This window comes from Danio rerio, chromosome 9 (genome assembly GCF_049306965.1).
Source record: "Danio rerio strain Tuebingen ecotype United States chromosome 9, GRCz12tu, whole genome shotgun sequence".
Taxonomy (NCBI): Eukaryota; Metazoa; Chordata; class Actinopteri; order Cypriniformes; family Danionidae; genus Danio; species Danio rerio.
Window position 1 is genome coordinate 1,595,001 of NC_133184.1, and position 25,847 is coordinate 1,620,847.

General features: G+C 38.1%; 1 protein-coding gene across 1 annotated transcript in view; it reads right to left on the reverse strand.

The window, feature by feature from the left end:
* agps (alkylglycerone phosphate synthase) overlaps positions 1 to 25,847 on the reverse strand; it is a 51,151-nt gene that overhangs the window by 14,497 nt on the left and 10,807 nt on the right. Inside the window, 11 exon segments of the mRNA NM_200113.1 lie at positions 365 to 441; positions 5,720 to 5,771; positions 6,062 to 6,189; positions 9,532 to 9,640; positions 10,295 to 10,420; positions 14,507 to 14,587; positions 17,880 to 17,959; positions 19,724 to 19,795; positions 23,000 to 23,074; positions 23,839 to 23,959; positions 24,120 to 24,210. Coding sequence (NP_956407.1) covers positions 365 to 441; positions 5,720 to 5,771; positions 6,062 to 6,189; positions 9,532 to 9,640; positions 10,295 to 10,420; positions 14,507 to 14,587; positions 17,880 to 17,959; positions 19,724 to 19,795; positions 23,000 to 23,074; positions 23,839 to 23,959; positions 24,120 to 24,210 — 1,012 coding nt within the window.

The following is a 25,847-nucleotide window of genomic DNA, read 5'->3' on the forward strand; positions in this document are numbered from 1 at the left end:
CTGAAATACTCAGAGCAGCCTGTCTGGCACAAACAACCATGCCACTTTCAAAGTCACTTAAATCCCCTTTCTTCTCCATTCTGATGCTCGCTTTGAACTGCAGCAGATCGTCTTGATGTCTACATGCCTAAATGCATTGAGTTGCTACCATGTGATTGGCCGATTAGAAAATTGCGTTAACAAGCAGTTGGACAGGTGTACCTAATAAAGTGGCCGGTGAATGTATATGATATTAAATTTTTAAATATATTTTGTGAGAGCAAAGTGGACGGACACTGTTTCACTGCACAACACTGTGACCGACCAATCAAAGTGAGGCATTTCAGACAGCAGATTAATAAACATATCAATGATTCTCTCTCACCTTCGTGATGTAGAATTTTTTCAACCCGTCCAAGAATGAGGTGAATATGGAGGACACTTGAGGCTTGAGCGCATGACCTGTGTAAACATCAGCAAACACAGAGTCATTCATTTACATTAGAGTTGTCACGATACTGGAATTCGGTACCGATCAACACTAAAATGTTAAAAACGTTCATTTCCTGCTGACATTTGAGCGCAGTTGAGCTCGTGTTCTTAAACACTGCGCTGATTGGCCATTGTGGACAAGCGCTCAACAGAAATGACTGTGATTGGCTGTGAAGGTTCACCAAACTCACCGCTGTTTACTGTGTGTAAACTGAGATACAAGGACACTGGAGTGTTTAAAGTCATGTCGATCAGCTAGTTTGTCTATAAACTGAGGTATGAGCGATCCACTGATGAATCCCGGCCTTAAAATGCTCCTTAAAACTACTGACATCTAAAAACCCTTATTTTAATAACACGTGACCTTAAAAGAGATTGTCCCAAATCAAATGAGTTACACACTCAAAAGTATGTAGTTCAGATGTAGTACAAGTAAGTGAATTGAGATGGAGCATGTGTGTGTCAAATATATCAACCATGCTAGTAGTGTTGACACAGGCTAACGCTAATGTCGTGTTCAGTCACGCTCCTCCTGTCGTCTGCCTGTGATATATACTGTACAACTGTACAAATCTGTCATCTGACACACCGTGGTGCATTCATCTGCATGGATATCTGCACTTACACACTGAAATGACGAAAATACATTGGGTGCGTCTCAATCAGCAACCTAACTATTTTTTGTTAGTCTCCTACTTTAATGATGATAACACCAGAAAAACAGACTTTATATTTTACATTTAAAGCAGAGCGTTAAATTGTATGTGATTAAATATAATATAGATTTAAAAATATATTTTATAAATATAGTTTATAAAATATACTATATAATATATAATAATATAGACCGTTATAGCTATATATAATATTGATAAAATTAAATAACAGCAAAATATAATATTATTATTATTAATTATTATTAGTAGTAGTAGAATTATTTATTATATGAATATTTATATTTGTTTTAATAAAAACAAGTGTAGATTTGTCCAGCTGTGGGGTTTTGGAGGCGTCTGCATCACCATATGACTCATTAGAACAGGACGTGTGTTTGGATACAACTCAGTGTTTTGACCACACTTCATTATTGTTCATTTATTTCTTTGCTGGAAATCAGAACTGAATTTAGAAATAGTTTTCAAACAAATCTTTGCGCTTAACAAACAAAAATTAAATATGTTGGCTACTGGATGTGTTGAGTGGAGTGAGTTTCCACCGTTTCCTCACTCCACCAAAGTAAAGGAGTAAAGAGTAAAAATAAAGTAAAGCTAAAGTAAAGAGGCTGAATGGAGGAGGCTCGTTCTTTATCCTCGCGCTGCAGATGTTCTGTTTAACTCTGCTTTCTTGCTGGTGAAGCGTTCAGTTTTTAAACTTACAAAGTCTGCCATGTAAATAGCAAATGCGCCATGTTGTGACGCAACTGACTCTTAAAGGGAATGAGAGATGAGACTCTGGTTTATTCTCAAAACACACCCAGAACTCATTAAGGATATAAGCACAACCCTGTTAGACCATGCGCCTGGTCCACAGATTATTTTTCCCATCCTTAAAATAGCAAACTAGATTTGGACACGCCCTTAACGCTTTTGCTCCAAGCACTTTAGGCGCCGATTGTTAAAATGGAGCCCTATAATTGTTAGTTGTATATTGTATTGTATAATTTTAATTAATTACATTTTTATTATTGACAATATTTAGTGTCTGTTTTACCTTGTTGTACCTTACCGTAACATAAAATAACTGTGACTACATTGTGCAGCTACACATCATAAACTTCCCAATGACCTTTAATTCTGAAGCATCCACAGATTCCACAGTCAGCGTGTCTGAACACACACACTCACACTAACCCTAATTACCTTCAACACAGATATAAAAATAACGCCGCCACACACCCGGCGTCTGGCCCTAAAGAGTGTGCATGCTGCAAAAAACAAAAAAAAAAGCCCATTATGATTACCAAGAGCGGCGTCTTCATTAAAGAGTCAATACATCTCTGTACCCTCAGAAGTGCACAGCAGATGAAAACACAGAGGCCTACAGGAGTTAATGAGATCCCCGGAGACGAACGCAACTTCTCCAGATCTGGCAACCGCTCGTCTCCGCATGTAACGCTGTTAAAACTCGTCTGCGCTGAACGCTTAATTGCTGCCGGGGCCATTTTTCACTGCTGCTGAACTGTGTGTGTGTGTGTGTGTGTGTGTGTGTGTGCATTCGCATTCAGTGAAATAACGATGTATTTCAGTTTATACGTGAGTGGGGGGATTCTGGGGAGATCGATTACACCACACACCGAACTAAACCACTTGACGTAATGAATATAAAAACAACAACAACAACAACGACGAGACGCAATAAAAACAAAGCTCCATCTACCGACTGAGCTCAGTTGAGAGCAGAATAAAGATGGATTTTATGTGGCCATCACAGAAAGACAAACAAGTAGAAATAGCTGAATTAAACATTATAATAATAACAACATCATGTTTAAAAACACTTATTATTGCAGAAATGCTTTGTTTGGATTCTGCTTCTTACAAGCCCCTCCCCTTTACCAAAGCCACGAGTGCTCTGATTGGCCAGCGGAACACTGTGCGCTGTGATTGGACAAAGTTTGTCTGATTGACAGCTCCCACTAAATATCAACAGATTCAGCTTTTAAGAACTCCAAAGAGCCAACTTTAAAAGCAAAAGTATTCAAAGCGTTGAGTTATGATTCTGTAACTCTCTGGAAAAACAACAATACACTCTAATAAGACTTCTTACTCTGTGTTTGGCATGTTTGTGGGAGTAATTTGTGGACTTGCTTTAGGCAGATGTGAATCAGTGATCTCCATTCTCTGTCACACTAGAGTTTGTCTGTGCGAAATTTTGTCGTACAGCTCTGCGAAAAGGGGCGGGATTAAACAAGATCAGACATTTAAAAAAGCTAGCGATTGGTCCATATTTTACATTTCTGTACAGAGAGGTCATGTTTTGATCTTTGATTGGTCTCACGCAGTCAAGTGATTCAATTTTGCAGGGCAGAGCTCATCAAGCTTTAACTTTCCAAGCAGCGAACTGCAGTACAAAACTGAAATAAATGACGCATTTGATTGCGTATGAATGAAAGTCTATGGGGAGAAAATGCAGTGTGACCGCAGCTTCAAACAAACTGAAACAACATTATAATGAACAAAAATAAACAATTGTTTTCAGAATAATTCAGCACTCTTCTGTGGTGGAAAATCTGACCTGCGGCTGTATATAAAAGTACCAGTAGATGGCGACCAAACACATCAGTATGAATAAATACTAGTGAGAGAGACTGCTAGACTTATTTTAGTCAATGAATACTAAGATAAAAATATTTTCGTTAACTGAAAAATAAATTCACAATAAACGAAAACTAAATGAAAAAGAAACTGAAAACAAATACCAGTAGATGGCGCCAAACACACCAGTCTGTTAGACTGAATAAATACTAGATACAGAATGAAAGACTTACTTTAGCCAATGAAACCAGGCAAACTATAGGTCAACATTTTTTCGTTAACTGAAATAAAATATTTTTTAAAATTCACAATAAATGAACAACTAAAATAAGCCAAAAGTAAAAACAGTCAGTGAAAAACGAACTGAAATATAACAATGATAGAGAATTAAATTGTTTTTATTATTGATATGCACGCATTTTGTGGTGGAAAATCTGACCTGCGACTATATAAAAATGCCAGTAGATGGCACCAAATACTCCAGTGTGTTAGACTGCATAAATGCTAGTGAGAGAGACTGCGTGATTTATTTTAGACAATGAAGCCAAAAACAAACTACTGGTCAAAAAATATTTTCGCTAACTGAAGAAAAGCTTTTAATTCACAGTAAACGAAAAACAAAACCAAACCAACTACAGTCAGCAAAAAACAAACTGAAAGAATATTATAATGAACAAAAATAAACAATCATTTTTAGAATTAATAAGCACTCATTCTGTTGCGGAAAATCTGACCTGCTACTGTGTACAAAATTACCAGTAGATGGCGCCAAACATTTCAGTCTGCTAGACTGAATAAACAGTTATAAAGAGAGACTGCGAGACTTATTTTAGTCAACTAAAAATCCAAAAACAATCTATTGGTTAAAAATATTTTCACAAATAAAATATTTAATTTGCAATAAATGGAAAAACTAAAACAAATTGAAATTAACGACAGTCACTGAAAACAAACTGAAACAACATTATAATGAACAAAAATAACTGAATAAATACTAGTGAGAGAGACTGCGAGACCAGCCTGATCTCATGTGGAAACGTATGTATTTTATGTTTTAACAGTTTAGTGGCTAATTTGTACAATTTTTTTTTTTAAAAAGGAGGCGTGGCACCTAACCCCACCCCTAACCCCAATCGTCATTGGGTAAAGAGCAAATCTTACTAAATTGTACAAATTAGATCACATGAATTCTTACGAATTAGCCAGTAAATCAAAAAGTTACGAATTGCCATGAGATTGTGTTGGCGAGACTTATTTTAGTCAACGAAACCAAAGACAAACTATTGGTCAAACATTTTTTTCGTTATCTGAAATAAAATCAAAACAAAATCACAATAAATGTAAAACTAAAAGCAAATGAATCAGACACTGAAAAATATAACTATTAGTAAAAAATAAACAATTGTTTTCAGAATTATTAAGCACTCATTCTGTTGCGCGAAACATAATCTGTGACTATAAAAAGTACCAGTAGATGGCGCCAAACACATCAGTGAAGCGAATGATTATATAAAGGCACATCTTTGCTATATACGCTTTTAACTTTTCTTTATTTGCCCCAATAAATGCAAACTACACGCTGAACACCTTCAACAACACGATCGTTAAAATAAAAACTGTCTGAATTCTTCATCATTTCTACTTTCATTCGTTTAAGTTGCTTTGCATGGTTTTATATTCAGTGTTTCTTCAAACGATCATTTTTTTATATAAGCGCTTTGCACGAGACTTGATGTGCAAACACAAAACTTTGCTCTGCTCGACACTACATGTGCTTTTTATTAAACTAGAATTATCAAAACTAAAATCGAAATATAAACACGACATGCAGATCTGTTCACAAAATAAAAACTAAACTGAAAAAAACGTAATGAAACAACCTAAAAACGAAACAGAAATGTGCAGCAGATTTTAAAAATTAAAATATAAACTTTGCAAAACTATTTTAACCTTACTGAGATCTTTTGTAGATCTGAAGATAACATTAAACTCACCGAACTGAAACTGCTCGTTGTCCATTAGCCGAATAGATGCTGGAGCACATCTCTGAAACAAAAGAATAATAATCAAATCAACTTGCTCAGACAGAAACAGGTTAATACACAGACATTTGTTATGATGATCTCCTGCACGTCTAAACAAATCTACAACACTGTTATTGCTCAGCTACAATTTATTATTGCCTACAGTACGGCAAATTTAAGCCTGTTTTACTTTATTTTTAAAGCAAGAGCGAGTTGAGATGAACAGATAGAGGAGCAGAGCGGAACCTGAACAGCAGAGTCAGTTACTTAATTTGAATATCACTAGTGTGTGTGTGTGTGTGTAGTGCTGACCTGTCGGGCCACCTCTCTCAGACACGCCACACCCTGCTGGAAGTTGGGGAACACCACCGAGCCGTACTTCTGGTACTCAGGAATGGGTCGGATCTTCATCGTGACCTCAGTCACCACTCCCAGAGTTCCTGAGGAGAAACACACACAGTTAGCATACGAGTTTGAAGAGACAAGAGATCATTCTGGAGAACAACAAACCGTTCAGAGGAGCTGATCCAGTTCCAGCTGAACACACAGACAGAATTATGAAGGATCTGAAGGACATACATGCAAACATACACTCGCTAACACACGAACACCCACGCACAAACACTCACATGTGCACACACACACCAACAGGCTCACAAACATTTGCAAACACAAAAACATACACAAACACACACAAATGTACTCGAACACGTCCACAGACAGATCCACATTCATGTGCACGAACACACATACACACTCGAACGCACGCATGCACCCAAACATACACAAAAACAGAAACACATGCAAACACACACACCCAAATGCACACATGCACCCAAACATACACAAAAACAGAAATACATGCAAACACACACACCCAAATGCACACATGCACCCAAACATACACAGAAACAGAAACACATGCAAACACACACACCCAAATGCACACATGCACCCAAACATACACAAAAACAGAAATACATGCAAACACACACACCCAAATGCACACATGCACCCAAACATACACAGAAACAGAAACACATGCAAACACACACACAAACGCACACACCCAAATGCACACATGCACCCAAACATACACAAAAACAGAAACACATGCAAACGCACACACACACACACACACACAAAGGTACGCAAACATGCACCCAAACATACACAAAAACAGAAACACATGCAAACACACACACACACACACACACACCCAAATGCACACATGCACCCAAACATACACAAAAACAGAAACACATGCAAACACACACACACACACACACACACACACACACACACACCCAAATGCACACATGCACCCAAACATACACAAAAACAGAAACACATGCAAACACACACACACACACACACACACACACCCAAACGCACACATGCACCCAAACATACACAAAAACAGAAACGCATGCAAACACACACACACACACACACACACACACACACACACAAAGGTACGCAAACACGCACACACTCTACAGGACTGAGTGTTTATTTCCGCATGAGCGCTCAGGTTTCCTTCAGGAAGCAGTCAGATTTACAGGTTGTGTTTAATGTCAGCATAAACGACACACACAGACGCCAAAGTCTGACCTTTGACACCTGAGCAAAACCAGGTGTTAGTCTGCCTGTGGGTCTCTGTTTGTGTGTTTGTGTGTGTGTGTGTATCTGTTTGTGTCCTTGCATCAGGGCAACAGATCTCCCTTCATCCCTTCGATGCATCCCTGTAAACTCCTTTAAATGTGGCAGTAAGCAGTTCGCCATCAAACACACAGTCTTACAGTTCTGAGATCAGATCTCCTGATCGTCGTTAAACTCATCTGGACTGAAAACGGCCATCGCTGACATTACAGAGCCATTCCACAAGCCAGATGTGCCTCCTAATGCACTCATGAATATTTAATGCATGCAGATTTATCCTGAAAATATCCCTCCGCCCACTGAGAACTCACATGAGCCATAGAGGAGCGGCTTTACACAACATTTACAGCCCACTTTCATCACTTCAAACAGTTGTGCCCAGTGCTTAATTTGTGAATTGTGAGGTCTCGGAACAGATCGGGGTTACGGATCCAGCATGTTACCCGAGGATGTAGAGGTGTGCGTGAAATTGACGAGCGGGGGTTATGCGTGGTATTAGATGGTGGAGGGGTGTTGTGGCCGTCCGGGGCGGAGGTGTTGCGTAGTGAAGAGGGTTGGGAATAGAGAAGAAAGTGAAAGCAAACAGCGGACAGGGAAAGGAGGGTGGTTGAGCATAGATATATACACTAGATGTCGCCTGGCCTATTGTTGTCAATTGGACGGAATGCGTCAATAGCGTCGCCATCTTGCTACAGGGTAGCGCTCCTTTGAAATGAATGCGGGACCAAGGTACAGTGGAGGACTGTGGCCATGCAAAGCCAGAGATATACACATATACACATATATCTGTGATCGGGAGTTTTCCTGGATGTTAGTATGTAATTTTTTTTTCTAATTACGAAAATTATAATTTTACATCACTTTTCTACATTGATGGATCAGTGACCGCACGGGCATTCCTGACAAAAAGCTTGTGTTTGTGTGGACAGAAATGTACTATTCACCCTCCCTGTTAAATTTAATCTAATCATGTCCTGAAGCACAGCTCCTCTCCTGCTTTCACTTCTCATGCTGACGGAGGGAGCGATTCGTTTGTGAATGAATCTCCGTTATGAACGACTCGTTCACTAGCCGACAATAATACAAGTTTCTGGCAGCGCAGCGTCTCGTTGTCGTATTTCTTTTGCATTGTTTGCTGATTTTATTCAACAAAACTAGCATAAGCCGAGTGTTTAGTGCGAGTTGGAGCTGCTTTGCCGTATGGTGAATGCAGTATGTGACTGTTATCATCAATAACGTTACCTGATTAACACAACAGTTCAGAACATACAAAAACAGAAAAAAACCACTGTACCAATGTGGCGGCCAGGCACGTGCACACATAGGGCTCAACCTGTGCAGTGCACATGCCCTTTTTAGTCTTGGATAGAAAGTGCCCTTCCAAAATGATCAAAAGTGCCCCCGCAACGCGGCACACCCTCGGTCCCGCTCTTGAGTACGCGCGCGACAACACCGCTCTTGAGTACGCGCGCGACAACACCGCTCTTGAGTACGCGCGCGACAACACCGCTCTTGAGTACGCGCGCGACAACACCGCTCTTGAGTACGCGCGCGACAACAACGCTCTTGAGTACGCGCGCGACAACACCGCGTACCGCATACTGGCCTGCCTGCAGTCCTAACCTGTCTCCAATAGAGAATGTGTGGTGCATTTTGAGGCTCAAAATGCGACAGCGAAGACCCTGTACTGTTGCCCACCTTAAGACTTGTTTGCAAGTTGAATGGGACAAAATAACACCTGAAGCACTTCATCACTTGATGTCTTCAGTCCCTAAACATCTGTTAAGTGTTTACATTACGGCACATTACTAAGCGGTAAATGCCTTACTTTTACAACCTGTTTGAAAAGTGTGTGCAAGAACCAAAACTGGAATATGTGTTTATTTTGATTTAAAAAAAAAAACAATAAAACCACGAGGAACACATCAAATAATGTTTGTTGTGTTGTACGCAATAAATTACAAGTTAAGGGGAATTTAGAAACCTCTACTTTCGTTTTTCGCGTTTTCCAAACTGTCCCAAACATCCCTCGAAAAACTCAATTTTGCTGTTGAACTACTGACAAAATAAGAAAGGGTTTGTTGTTGTTGTTTATTGTGTGTTGAAGTTGTCGTGTTTACCCTCAGAGCCCATGATGAAGTGGTGTATGTCAGGGCCGGTGGACATGCGGGGCCCAAGACAGCTCTTCTCAATCACTCCTCTAGGGGTCACCATCTTTATATGCACCACCTGCACACACACACACACACGCACACACACACACACACAGTGAGCATTAGCAAGTGAGCAGCTGAATGTGAGCTGTGAGGTTTGTTAGACTGTGTGTTGGTGTGTGTTTATATGAGTGACCATATTTTTGTGTTTGTTTGTTTGCTTGTTTGAATGTGTGTGTGTGTGTTTGAGTGTATTTATGCATGCGTTTGTGTCCGCGTGTGAGTATTTTGTGCGTGCATATGTGTGTGTTTGTTTGAGTGCATTTATGTATGCGTGTATTTGTTCGCATATGAGTATTTTTGTGTGTCTGTGAGTGTGTCAATGTGATTGTTGACTCAATGTGATTATTGTGTGTGTGTGTGTGTGTGTGTATTTGCCTGTGAACCTGTCCCAGTGTGTGTTTGAGTGTTTCATGTTCGCAGTTTGATTGTTTATTGTTGTGATTATGTTTCTGTGCTGGTGTGTGTGTGTGTGTGTGTGTGTGTGTGTCTGTGTATATTTGTCAGTGTGTTAATGTGCGTTTGCGTGCGAGTATTTCTATGTATGTCTGTTTGTATGCGTCTGTGTCCTTGTGTGTAGGTGTGTGCGTTTTTGTGTGTATGTGTTGATGTGTGCATATGTGTGTGTTTGTTGATGTGTGTGAGTGTCTCTTTGTGTGTGTAGTTGTACCAGGTCCTCTATGTTGCCGTAGATGTTCTTCTTCATGCCTGATGCCCGTGTGGCCACCCAGCCGCCCAGAGAACTGAACTCCATAGAGTCTGGCTCATGACCCGTACAGTAGCCTCGCTCATTCAGCTGCGCACACAGACACACACACACACACACACCTCAGAAGAGCAGATACAGCATGTGTGCACACAACTCCTGCAACTACAACACTGTATGTAGTGATATAGCATATATAAAGATGGGCACGTCATGGTTTTGCCAAGCACGATGTGATCCTGGATTAACATCTATGCTGATCCTGGAACATCATTTTTGGATGGAAAATGTAATCCACATCTATTCCCTACCCCTAAACCCAACCATCACTGTACATTATTCTCAAAATCAGAGGCTAACAATCATGTAGAGGTGCATAAACCTAACCGTAAGCCTAAACTTAAATGGAATGTTGTTCCAGGATCAACACGGATGTTAATCCAGGATCCTGTATGTCCTACTTGGTGAAATCAGGTTGGCGGTAATGATCCGGTGTTAGTTTTCTCCTGCTGAAAGATATTATTTAAGGAAATGGCTGATAGGCAGGGCTGTATATAGGTGCAACGTGTATATACATGCTGACTCTCTGCAACTCTCACATGGTCGCCCACTGAAGCTAAGCAGGGTCAGTACCTGGATGGCTGACTACATGGGAAAGCTAGGTTGCTGCTGAAAGTGGTGTTAGTGCGGTCAGCAGGGGGCGCTCAACCTGCGGTCTGTGTGGGTCCTAACGCCCCTACTTTATACTGCTCAGTGAGAGCCTTCTTTCAGGCATGTCCAAACTCGGTCCTGGAGGGCCGGTGTCCTGCAAAGTTTAGTTCCAACCCCAATCAGACACACCCGGGGTAGCTAATCAAGCTCTTATTAGGCTTTCTAGAAACATCCTTGCAGCTGTGTTGTGGCAAGTTGGAGCTAAATTCTACAGGACACCGGCCCTCCAGGACCGAGTTTGGACACCTCTGAGTTAAACCGAGGTCCTGACACTCTGTGGTTGTTTAAAATGCCAGGATGTCCTTTAGAAAAGAGTAGGGGTTTAACCCAGGCATCCTGGCCAAATCTGCCAACTGGCCTCTGTATATCATGGCCTCCTAACCATCCCCATATCATAACTGGCCTCATCACTCTGTCTCCTCTCCACTAATCAGCTGGTGTATGGTCTGGAGCAATATGGCTGCCGGTGGATGCTGCACACTGGTGGTAGATGAGGAGATTCCCCCCAATGTGTAAAGTGCTTTGAGTGCCCAGAAATATGTCGGCTATAAGCATATGGAATTATTATTATTATTATTATTAACATAAAATAAAGTTTAGCAAATAAAAAATTAGGCATTGAGCAAATTATTTTTAAAAACATATTGCAAATCGATTAAAAAAATTAAAAGAGAAAAGTTGAGAAATAAAAACTAATTTCGCAAATAAAAATAAATCTGCAGATAAAATCAAGCAGTGGAAAAACTATATTCATATTTGCTATTTTTTTCTTATATATTGACACTCATTTATTTCCTTTGGCTTAGTCCCTTTATTAATCTGGGGTCACAACAGCAGAATGAACCGCCAACTAATCCAGCATATGTTTTACACAGTGGATGCCCTTCCAGTTGCAACCCATGAATGGGAAACACCCATACACTACGACCAATTTAGTTCATCAATTCCCCTATAGCGCATGTGTTTGGACTGTGGGGGAGCACCCGGATGAAACCCACACCAACACAGGGAGAACATGCAAACTCCACACAGAAACGCCAACTGACCCAGCCCGGACTAGAACCAGCAACCTTCTTGCTGTGTGGCGATCGTGCTAGCCACCGTGCCACCCTAAGTTTACATTAATGGTCATCTTAAATCTATAACGTGAACATGGCATGCTTCAAAAAAAATGTGTAAAAGAAAATGCTCAAATCATTTTATTGATTTAATCACTTACTTCTATCTATATTTTAATAAGTACGAGCAAGAATGTGTGTGTGCTTTTATTTATACATATGAAATGATGATAAAACAGGGCAACAATGTGGCTCAGTGGTCACATCACAGCAAGAAGGTCGCTGGTTCGAGTCCCAGCTGGGTCAGTTGGCATTTCTGTGTGGAGTTTGCATGGTCTCCCCTTGTTGGCATGGGTTTCCTCTGGTTTCCCCCACAGTCCAAACACATGCACTATAGGGGAATTGATGAACTAAACTTACTGTAGTGTGTGGGAGAGAATGTGGGTGTATGGGTGTTTCCCAGCACTGGGTTACAGCTGGAAAGGCATGCGCAGTGTAAACCATATGCTGGAGTAGTTGGTGGTTCATTCCACTGTGGTGACCCCAGATTAATAAAAGACTAAGCCGAAGGAGAGTGAATGAAAGAATGAAACATCATTTCAGACGTACTTCTAGAGTGTTTTGAACATGTTTTCCAGAATTGATCAGGAGATTTACAGCTCTGCTTTCATGTTTAAACATGAATCACCTTTTAAAGAAGTAAATTGATGCGGACAGTAAAACAGGACGTCTCCTCTTTGACCCCCACAGCAGATGCTGAGCAGATGTTGAATATTACACACACTCACACACACGTTACAATATCAGGTATTTTAGCACATCTGGATCACTGCATCGACCAATCAGCATTCAGGAGTGCGACGATATCGGATTTACAATCAATGTGTGAGCGCACTCGAGTGTGTGTGTGAGCATCGTATACCTGTGTGTGAGAGCTGATGGGCTTATTGATCAGCCAGAGAGAAAACACACGCACGCGCACACACACACACACACACACACACACTTTGGTAGATTTTATTAAGACAACCCCAGGGAAACACAAACACACATTTTAATGGTCCACCATCTGTTATTATATTACACACACAAACACATACACACAAACACATACACACACAACCATGCACACACATACACACAAGTATGGACACACACACACACAACTTCACAAAAGCATGCACACTTACACAAAAAGCACACACACACACAAGCGTACACACACTCAAGAATGCACTCAAACAAACAGCCAAGAATACGCGTGCGCACACACACACACACACACACACACACTCGCACGCACTAACATACACAGCCAAAAATTAGCACAGACAAGCGTACACACAAACACGCATTAGCATACATACACTCTAGAATGCACACACACACACACACACACACACACACACACACACACACACACACACACACACACACACACACACACACACACACACACACACACACACACACACACACACACACACACACGATGCTACAGCTCACCAGTGGCACCAGGGCCATTTTTCGACATTAGCTTGATGGGACCATCTGCTGTGTGTGTGTGTGTGTGTGTGTGTGTGTGTGTGCGTGTCAGTATAACAGTAAAAGAGGTAGTTTGCTTGTTTTATTTGCGACTCGTTCCAGAATTGCGGCTACATTTCCAGCATTTTCTCTGTTTCCATTATTAAACGTTGCTTCTCGTTAATCTTTAAGTTCATATTTTCAAGACAAAATGTCCCCGAATACACAAATAAACATTATTTTCTACAGATGATGCGCGTTAGTATTTAAAATTGTTTCATTAAATTATTTGTTTTTGGAAAATATCTTCTGGAATCACCCAGACATTAAACATATCGGTTTCCACGAATTCCCATGATCAATAGTTGATTCTATTAATAATAAATCCCTTAATAGTTTTATGCCTTAAAAGTGCAGATGTGCGGCACCTGAAACTACGTACACTGGAAGCCTGTGCTGGCATTTCTCCTGTGGCGTTGCCATCAGTGTGTGAAGAGTGGGAGTAGAGGGTTGCATTGACAATCCAACACAATGGGCAGCACATTGAACACAATTTATAAGTGGTCTGAAACGTGTAAATAACTCATAAAAGAATACAGTTACGTTAAAACCAAGCACGCCATTGTTTTTCTTGTGAAATTACCAATCAGTTTGATGTGTCACATGACCCTCTTCCCATTGAAAAAAAAAACAAAAGTTGGAACCAAGATGGCCGACTTCAAAATGGCCACCATGGTCACCACCCATCTTGAAAAGTTTGCCCCCTCACATATACTAATGTGCCACAAACAGGACGTTAATATCACCAACCATTCCCATTGTATTAATGTGTATCCATATAAACGACCCGCCCTGTACTTTACCCTGTTTGTTAGTCACTGACCTGTCTCTCCAGATCCTGCCCGATGATTCCTGCCTCCACATGAGCCGTCAGATTCTTCTCATCGATCCACAATATTCGGTTCTAAACAAATAATGATTAAAAATTAACATTAAATACTAAAAATCTGTCCCAGCTGACAGCAAATGTTTGTTTCTGAGTATTAATGATACATAATGATAAACACTTACAGTTTCTTATTTATTACACTGTTTATTCAGTGCCACCGAAAGATTAATGGCATCCAAACGTTTGTATTTACCTAATATATTTGTGTGTATTGTGTATATTTATGTAAATATGAATAAATATACACACACACTATACATAAAATACATACTGTACAAAGAAATATACTAATATATAATATATACGTATATAATATACAGTTAAAGTCAGAATTATTCGCCCCAGTTTAGTTTTTTCCCCAATTTCTGTTTACGGGAGGGAAGATTTCTTCAACACATTTCTAAGCATAATAGTTTTAATAACTCATCTCTGATAACTGATTTAGTTTATCTTTACTATGATGACAGTAAATAATATTAGACTAGATATTCTTCAAGACACTAGTATTCAGCTTAAAGTGACATTTAAAGGCTTCACTAGATTAACTTAATTAGGTTAACTAGGCAGGTTAGGGTAATTAGGCAAGATATTGTATAACGATGGTTTGTTCTGTAGACTATCGAAAAAAATATTGCTTTAAGGGGCTAATAATATTGTCCTTAAAATGGCTTTTTAAAAACTAAATACTGCTTTTACTCTAGTCGAAATAAAACAAATCAGACTTTCTCCAGAAGAAAAAATATTATAATGTGAATATTTCCTGAATTTGTTAAACATCATTTGGGAAATATTAAAAAGAAAAAAAAAAAAATCAAAGAGGCCAAATAATTCTGACTTCAACTGTATAATTAGTACATAAAACAAAAAAATACACACATTTATGCGATTATTATGATTATGCAAATATTTTATATATAGTAATTAGGGCTGTGCAATATGGACAAAATAATCATATTGCGATTTTACAAATGAATATTGCGATTGCGATTTTATTTGCGATTTTGGCAACTTTTTTTGCTTTTTCAAACAAGCTACATACAATCTAAATGCATTCAGTGCACAAGAAGTGCTTAACAAAACTATTGAGTCAGTAATTACTTTGTGCTGTTTTGACCCTTTCCCGTACGGCACGGCACTTGCAAATGCTTGAACAATGGATACTAGTTTAGTCTGTTTGGGCTGGCTTTGATGTGTGCTTTTGTTTGTTTTGATGGACTTTGTCGACATGCATTGATCACTGTTTTAAGTGTTGGATCAGATTTGTAGTATTGCTCCGTTTTGTTGGAATAATCATTTCACAAGTCTTGAAAATTGCCTTACTCTGTGACACATCCTCTCTCCTGAATCCAAAATACTCCAAAATGACTGTCGTTGAATTTCTCCTTGGCACTAAATCATTTTTATTTCGACCTGCATCCATATTTAATGTTCTTTCCTCCTGCTCGCCTATTCGGTTCTCCCACTCAACTTCGTCAGAGTCAGCTGGTTAACATAATAGCTGTAATTGCCCGGTGTGCTACGTCAGCTCTGATTGGTTAACATATTAATATAATGCGCACAAAAACATTCTGAATAAAATTCTAAATAAATTATTAGATAAAAAATTGTAGCCTTTTGCGATTTAGAAATTGCGTGTGCTTAAGTTGCGAATTTTTTGCGATTGCGATTAATTGCACAGCCCTAATAGTAATAAAGTCATGCATACATTTATATACACAAAAATATACAAATATATAATTTGTAAGCATTAACTTTTATTTTAGATGGAGTTAACACCGATTAGTCATTAGACGGCACTAGTTTAAATTGTTAGGCTAACTTCTTTCTAATCTTGTATTTTAATCATTAATATAATATTTCTACACATATTTAAAGCTTTTGACAATGTTGTATTTTTACAATCATTTCGAATTTTAAACATTCACAACAGCCGCGGTGTGAAAGCCAATCAGAGCACAGCTCATCGTTTACATTATTGACCATTCCAAATATGGTCAAAAGCGAGCGTTCCACTCTAGCGCTTCTGTCTAGGTCAGTAAATGAGCACATAAAACCATTCCTGGAGAATTCTTGCACTTGCATAGGCCACATACACACCATGTAGACATAAATATAACAATTAAACAAATTACATCTATATTGCAGCTTTAATAGTGCATCAGTGTTGTCAGTTTTGCATTTTAGAATAGATGAAAACACACAGAATGTGCTATAATATAAGACGCAGCAGATACACTAGAATACCACAGAGGATATGAGCATGTGCACAGAAGGTTACAGTGTCAGTGATGTGCTCGAATGAAAGCTGAGGGATTGATTAAAGCGTGTGTGTGCGTGTGTGTGTGCTCAGGTCTCCTTCAAAGCACATGTCAAACTGATTCACTGCTGTTAAACTCAGCCCACACATAACTGAGCTCAGCCCACAGGACACAGAGAGGTCAGTGTGTGTGTGTGTGAGAAAGAGCATGTATTTGTGTATTTGGGGGCATGTGTTTGTGTGAGAGAGAGTGAGAGTGTTTGTTTGAGAGTCTGAGTGTGTGTGTGTGCGGTTGTGTGCTTGCGTGAGAGGCTAAGTGTGTGTGAGAGAGTGTGTGTGTTTGTAAGAGTGTGTGTGAGTGAGCATGTCTGTGTGTATGTGTGCTTGAGTGTGTGTCTTTGCATGTATGCGAGTGTGTGTGCGTGAGGGGCTAAGTGTGTGTGTGTGTGTGTGTGTGTATGTTTGTTTTAGTGTCTGTGAGTGTGCTCGTCAGTGAGTTTGTAAGCATGTGCTTGTGTGTGAGTGTGAGTGTGTGGGTTGTACGAGTGTCTGAGTGTACACGTCTGTGTGTTTCTAAGCATGTGCTTGTGTGTGTGTACTTGTGTTTGCATGTATGTGAAAGTGTGTGTGAGAGAGAGCATGTGTGTTTATGTTTGTACGGGTGTGTGTAAGTTTGTGTGTATGTGAACGTGTGCTTGTGTGTGTTTGCATGCATGTGTGTGAACGTGTGTGCATCTTTGCATGTGTGTGTGTGTGTGTGTGTGTGTGTGTGCGTGAGAGGTTGAGTGTGTGTGTGAGAGAGAGAGAGAGAGAGAGAGAGAGAGCATGTGTGTGCGTTTATAAGAGTGTTTGATTGAACGTGTGTGTGTGTGTGTATGTATGTATGTTTGAGTGTCCACGTCTGTGCATGTGAACGTGTTTGTGTGTGTATGTTTGTAAAAGTGTGTGTGAGTGTGCACATCTGGGTGTATTTTGAACGTGCTTGTGTGTGTATGTGTCTTTGTGTCTGTGCGTAATTTTGTGTGTGTGTGTGTATGTGTCTCCACTCACCATCTGAGACGTGTCTAAAGAAACAATGCAACGCGTCTCCTCTTGAGGGCACTCTAGAGCACTGGACACACTCGTACCACCTGAACACACCACAATATATGAGAGAGTAAGGCAACGATCCAGTCCAAAGGTCCGATCCCACTAATGATCACGCTACACTAAGTGTCCACTACTGGAATGGACATCTGACAGGGTTTAAATAGAGTACCTTTTTAATATAGTGCATTTTTAAATTACAATAAGAGGCATCAAAAACAAAAGATACAAAAAAGAATTAAAAATTAAATAAAAACAAAATGGGAGACATTCACAAGACGCCAAATAGAGATAACTAACAAAATGCAACAGCTCTAAGAGACTCCATTAACTACAAGAATAAATTCATTAAAAAAAAGTTCATTAATTTTATTCTGTTTTCTCTATTGGATTGAGATCAGGTGATTGGTTGGGCCATTCTACAGCTTGATTTTCTTTCTCTGAAAGCATCTGAGAGTCTCGTTGGCTGTGTTTTGGATCATTGTCTTGCTGAAATGTCCACCCTGGGTTCATCTTCATCCTCCTGCTGATGTAGATGTTGGACTGAAGCAGCTGATGTTCATTTACACTGAGGAAGGGCAGAGGCTTGCTGAAGAACTACTGAGAGATTTCAGCTGCTGTCTGCCTTTCTACACCTCCCTTTCTTCATGTGTTCAATACTTTTTCCCTGCGTCATTTCGTTTTATTACATGCAACTTCATCTGGATTTGTTTTCTTTGCATATATGGATGTATTTGATTGACATCAGCGGCACCTTCAGAAATATGTTTTGTGAGAAAAAGTGTGACGTGTGGAATACTAATTTTTCCGGTGTAAATGATCATTTTGTTTCCAAGAGCTGCATTTATTTTATTAGAAACATAGAAAAAAATATGTTAAAATGATGAAGATGTTTTATTTAATAGCACGTCAGCAACAAAGGCTTGTTTCATTCATTCATTCATTCATTCATTTTCTTGTCGGCTTAGTCCCTTTATTAATCTGGGGTCACCACAGCGGAATGAACCGCCAACTTATCCACCAAGTTTTTACACAGCGGATACCCTTCCAGCCGCAACCCATCTCTGGGAAACATCCACACAAACATTCACACACATACTCATACACTACGGACAATTTAGCCTACCCAATTCACCTGTACCGCATGTCTTTGGACTGTGGGGGAAACCGGAGCACCCGGAGGAAACCCACGCGAAGGCAGTGAGAACATGCAAACTCCACACAGAAATGCCAACTGAGCCAAGGTTCGAACCAGCGACCTTCTTGCTGTGAGGCGACAGCACTACCTACTGCGCCACTGCCTCGCCAAAGGCTAGTTTCACGGCAGGAAAATTTCATTGATAGATACGATATTTAAGGTTAATAATAAGTGATAACAACTTTCCTGGTGCAATTTGCTGTATATTATTGCAAAATAAAATGATAAAACAGATTATTAAATGTAATTTATTATCAGCATCATTGCTTCAGTCTCCAATATTAAACATTTCAAAAATAATATAACAAATGTATGCATTTATGATCATCATCAAGGTGCAAAAAAAGTTGTGATCAATATTTTTGGGAGACCAGGTCTTAAAGCAGTTTATTTCTTTAACAATAAATTAATATAGCCTATGTTTTTGTTTCACTCATTCATTCATGTTAAAAATGCTAATTATTTTGTGTAAAATGTAGGGAAATTATGCCGTTTGTTCATTCAAACTGTGAACAGGCAGCAGACTGCTTTAAGACGATGTGTGATGCTGTTTTGATTGTCAATTACATCTAAAGCTGATGATTGCATCATTTGCTGATGCTTTACTTGCCTCCGTAGGGAATCAAGCAGACGTTGTGTTTGCAGGCAAGATCCACAATCTTCTCCACATCACTGTGACAGCCTGAATAATAATAATAAAATAAAAACAATACTGGTTACAACACGCTTATTTATAGCCCTTGTAGATCTATCACAACAGCACAACTCATATACCAAAGATTTTCTTTAATGTTTTTGAAAGAAATTTCTATGTTCACTAAAGCTAAATCAAAAATCAAGTCACGACAGCAAAAGTGATGGAATATTGTTCCAAATAAAGTAACTATCATACTACACACTTGTAATATACCCTCTTATGAAATCAACATTTTTTTCCCCACATATTTTGAAACCATTTTTAAATCCATTTTGCTAATTTCTTGTTCTGGTGAGGTCACTTTTAGCTTAGCTTAGCATAATGAATGGAAATTAATTAGACCATTAGCATTTCATTAAAAACAATAAAGCTTTTTTCCAGAACAAAGAATCAGCTAAATGAATTCAACAATGGTTCAAGTCAACTGTTTATATTGAAGGATACCTACAGAATATGCTTTACATAGGAAAATTATCAAAACTCTTATTAATCAAAAATCAAGTAAAGGCAGCAATAGTGATCTGTTTCCAATTAAAATAACTGTTGTAATATACAGGTGAAATATACCCTCCTGTGAAATTTTTATTATTTTTCTAAACTTTTGGAACCATTATTGAGTCCATTCAGCTAATTTCTTGTGCTGGCGAGGTCACTTTAGCTTAGCTTAGCATAATAAATGAAATCAGATTAGACCATTAGCATTTCATAAAAAAAACATTTTCAGAATAAGAAATCGCCTAAATGGATTAAAAAATGGTTCAAGTCAACTGTTTATACTTGTAGGATACTTACAGAATTTGCGTTAAACAGGAAAATGATCAAAACTTTTTTTTTCAAGAAATGCTATCGGTCTAATCCGATTCAATTCATTACGCTAAGCTAAAAGTGCCACAACCAAAAAAAGAATTGGCTAAAATTGATTCATAAATGGTTCAAGTCAATTACTAATACTTGTAGGATACTTACAGAATACACTTTAAATAGAAAAATATAAAATCTATTTTTTGTAATGAAATGCTAATGGTCTAATCCAATTCATTATGCTAAGCTAAGCTAAAAGTGACAGCCAGAACAAGAAATCGGCTAAATGGATTTAAAAATGGTTCAAGTCAATGGTAGGATAACTACAGAATATGCGTTAAACAGAAAAATGATCAAAATCTTATTTTTATTTATTTTTATGAAATGCTAATGGTCAAATTCAAATCAATTCATTATGCTAAGCTAAAAGTGAAAGCCAGGAAAAGAAATTGGCTAAATATATTAGAAAATTGTTCAAGTCAATCGTTAATACTTGTAGGATACTTGCAGAATATACTTTAAATGGAACAATTTAAAAACTCTTTTGTTTTGTTTTAATGACATGCTAATGGTCTAATCACATTCAATTCATTATGCTAAGCTAAGTCACAGCCAAAAAATGAATTCGGCTAACTGGATTGAAAAAAAAAATCAATCAAGTCAACTGTTAATAAAAACTCCCTTATTAATCAAAAATCAAATAACGACAGCAATAGTGCTCAATATTATACCAATTAAAAGTAGCTGTTGTAATATATTTATTATTGTTCCAAATATTTCTCATCAGATTAAGGACATTTTCACAGAGTTTCCTATAATATTTTGACTTCTGGGAAAAGTTTATTTTTTTAGATTGGATGGACTTGAATGTTATTTAAACAGTTTTATGGTCAAAATTATTAGCCCCCTTAAGAATGCTTTATTTTTTTGCTTGGCTACAGAATAAACCAGAAATCCAGGCCAGCGGTGGAGGTTATATGGGAATCAGAGAGAGAGTGTTCTGGATGAATGAATGTGATTTACTGCCTGCTTGAGCTTTTTTGCTAATCAAAGCTCAGAAATCAATCTGACATGTTGAAATGAGCCTGTCAGAAATTCACCAATCAGAAAGCAGAGCACACAGGACAACACATGCCCCCTTTTCCCTCTGATTAAAGGGCTGTTCATAAATATTAATTAGCTGGGATGGATCTTAAAGGAACATTCCACTGTTTTTGTTTTGTTTTTAAAGCTCATTTTCTACATTTCTTAAAATTAGCATTTTATAAAAAATAAAAAAAATAAAAAAGTCGACAATTGTCCTATTTAAAATGTATCATTTTAAAACGTTAACATTTGGCATAAAACATTTTTGAACCCATTCCACCGATTTCTTGTTCTGGCAAGGTCACTATTAGCTTAGCTTAGCAAAATGTATAAAATCGGATTAGACCATTAGCATTTCTTAAATTTAAAAAAAATAATTAATTCGATAATTTATGGTGTATCCTAAAAGTATACAACAAGTATTAACAGTTGACTTGAACCATTCTTGAATAAATTCAGGAATTTTTTTCTGGTGGGGTCACTTTTAGCTTAGCTTAGGTTAGCTTAGCTTAATGAATTGAATTAGACTTGAATTAGACTAATTTTAATAATCTTCCTCAACTGTTAATACTTGTTGGATACTTAATAGCACACGCTTTATTTAGGAAAATTATTTAAAAATTTTTTAATGAAATGCTAATGGTCCAATCCAATTTAATTAATTATGCTAAGCTAAAATTCACACAGCCAGAACAAAAAAGTTGGCTGAATGGATTAAAAAATTGTTCAAGTGAACTGTTAATTCTTAAATATGCTTTAGTTTAAAAAATGATCAAAACTTTTTTGAAATTTTTATAATAAAATGCTAATGGTCCTATCCGATCATTATGCTAAGCTAAAATTGGCACACCCAGAACAAGTCGGCTAAATTGTTTAAAAATGGTTAAAGTCAACTGTAAATATTTAGGGTAATAATAGGATTTGCTTTAAATAGGAAAATTATCAAAAAAAATTTAATAACGAAATGCTAATGGTCTAATCCGATTCCATTCATTATGCTAAGCTAAGCTGAAAACGACCCCTCCAGCATAAGAAATCGACTGAATGGAATAAAAAATGGTTCAAGTCAACTCTTAATACTTGTAGGATATAATTTAAAAAGGAAATTGATCAAAACCCTTTTTTTTTATTAAATGCTAATGGTCTAATCTTATTCCATTCATTATGCTAAGCTAAAAGTGACTCCGCCAGAACAAGAAATCAGCTGAATGGATTCAAAAATAGTACACTGTTTAACTGCATGGACTGCTAATGGACTTTTGAAAAAAGGTGGAGTAATCCTTTAAGCCTTCAGTCACTCACTGGGCCAAACCACCATGTCGGGCACACGGCCGATCCTGCCCTCCCGCAGAGCAAAGATCTCATGCAGACAATGACCTGAGGAGAAGAAAACAGACACTTTAAGAAGACACACAAATGAGAATCCATAAGAACAAAGGTTGATTTAGGATGCTATATAATTGAAGTAGTCTGTAAGATTTGAGAAAACGCTAACCTCTTCAAAATATTTATTTATTCATTCGTTCATTTATTCATTTAACTATTTAATTATTTATATATTTATTTTACTTTTCATTTATTTGTTTATTTATTCATTCATTTGTTTATTCATTTAACTATTTAATTATTTATATATTTATTTTGCTATTTAATTATTTATGTATATATTTTACTATTTAATTAATTATTTATTTATTTAACTATTTAATTATTTATAAATTTATTTTACAATTTAATTTTTATGTATTTATTTTATTATTTATTTATGTATTTTTACTATTTATATATTCATGTATTTTTTTACTATTTAATTATTTAATTATTTATTTTACTATTTAATTATTTATTTATTTTATTATTTAATTATTTATTTATTTTACTATTTCATTATTTATTTAATTCTACTATTAAATCATATTAAACACTTTGAACTAAATAATTTTTAGCTAAAACAATAAAATCAAAACTAAAATGATCACATGACCTGTAAAAATGAGGTAAATCATAGTAAAATTCCCCTGTGCATGCTTGAAAGTTTGGTAAACTTTTATACAATGAAAGCAAAATTGAATAAAAGCCTGTGCGTGAAACAGAAACTGTAAGTGTGTGTGTGTGTGTGTGTGTGTGTGTGTGTGTTTTACCATGAGCTCGGAAAACCCGATCCTCCGCATCATGAGACGCCAGCAGACCTGCAGCTTTCAGATCCTCAGAGAATGCTTCATTCAGGTTTGGAGGCGACACTGCGCTCACATTCAGAGACGACTGCACACACACATACACATTACAAATACAGACCAAATCAAACAAACAGACACACACCATAAGACAAACACATCCCCGCCATTTCAGACTAACACACACAGAAACCTCACTCATGCAAATACACACACACACACACACACACATACACCATTACACTCACAGTAGCAGGAGATTTATGCTGTAAACTGGCTCCAAACGTCCCTTCAAACCAGTCCTTCAGACTCGGCAGAATCAACCCACTCAACCGATACCTAAAGACAACACACACACACATACACACACACACTAAATGCTGATTTTATGGCTTAAAACTGTGTACATACTATATGAATAAAATCATGTCATTAAGCAATTCAATGCTTCTATTTTTTTTAAACATTTGCATTGTGTCTGTCTGATCACACCAGTGTCCACACACACACACACACACACACACACATACACACACACAGCAATGCAGATTACAGACACTAGATGGCGTCAACACACAGAAAAATGTCTTGGCACAGAAGAGAAATTTTCTACACCATGGAAAATTACAATATTAACAAAATAATAATAATTAGAATATAATTGCTATTACTATTTAACAAACAAAAAAATTATATATATATATATATATATATATATATACACACATACACACACACACACACACACACACACACACACACTTATCGGTTGGACCACTTTTGCCTTCAGAACTGCCTTAATCCTTCATGGCAGAGATTCAACAAGCTACTGGAAATATTCCTCTGAGATTTTGCTCCATATTGTCATGATAGCATCACACAGTTGCTGAAGATTTGTCGGCTGCACATCCATGATGCCAATCTCCCGTTCCACCACATCCCAAAGCTGCTCTATTGGATTGAGCTCTGCTGACTGTGGAGGCCATTTGAGTACAGTGAACTCATCGTCATGTTCACCAGTCTGAGATGGTTGAGCTTCAAGACATGCTGCGTTATCCTGCTGGAAGTAGCCATCAGAAGATGGAGACACTGTGCTCATAAAGGGATGGACATGGTCAGCAGCAATACTCAGGTAGGCTGTGGCGTTGATGCTCAATTGGTACTAATGGACCCAAAGAAAATCTCCCCCACACCATTACACCACCACAACCAGCCTGAACCGCTGATACAAGGCAGGATGATCCATGCTTTCATGTTGTTGAGGCCAAATTCTGACCCGGACATCCGAATGTGTCAGCAGAAATGGAGACTCATCAGAGCAGCAACGTTTCTCCAATCTTCTATTGTCCAGTTTTGGTGAGTCTGTGTGAATTGTAGCCTCAGTTTCCTGTTCTTAGCTGACAGGAGCGGCACCCGGTGTGCTCTTCTGCTGCTGTAGCCCATCCGCCTCAAGGTTGGACTTGTTGTGTGTTCAGAGATGCTCTTCTGCAGAGCTCGGTTGTAACGAGTGCTTATTTGAGTTACTGTCGCCTTTCTATCAGCAGGAACCAGTCTGGCCATTCTCCTCTGACCTCTGGCCTCATCAACAAGGCATTTGCGCCCACAGAACTGCCGCTCACTGGATATTTCCTCTTTGTCGGAGCATTCTCTGTAAACCCTAGAGATGGTTGTGCGTGAAAATCCCAGTAGATCAGCAGTTTCTGAAATACTCAGAGCAGCCCGTCTGGCACCAACAACCATGCCACGTTCAACGTCACTTAAATCTCCTTTCCTCCCCCATCTGATGCTCGCTTTGATCTGCAGCAGATCATCTTGACCATGTCTACATGCCTAAATGCATTGAGTTGCTGCAGTGTGATTGGCTGATAAGAAACTTGTGTTAATGAGCATTTGGACAAGTGTACCTAATAAAGTGGCCGGCGAGTGTATATCATTAATAAGAAAAATAAATAGAAAACGCTTGAAATGTATCCGCA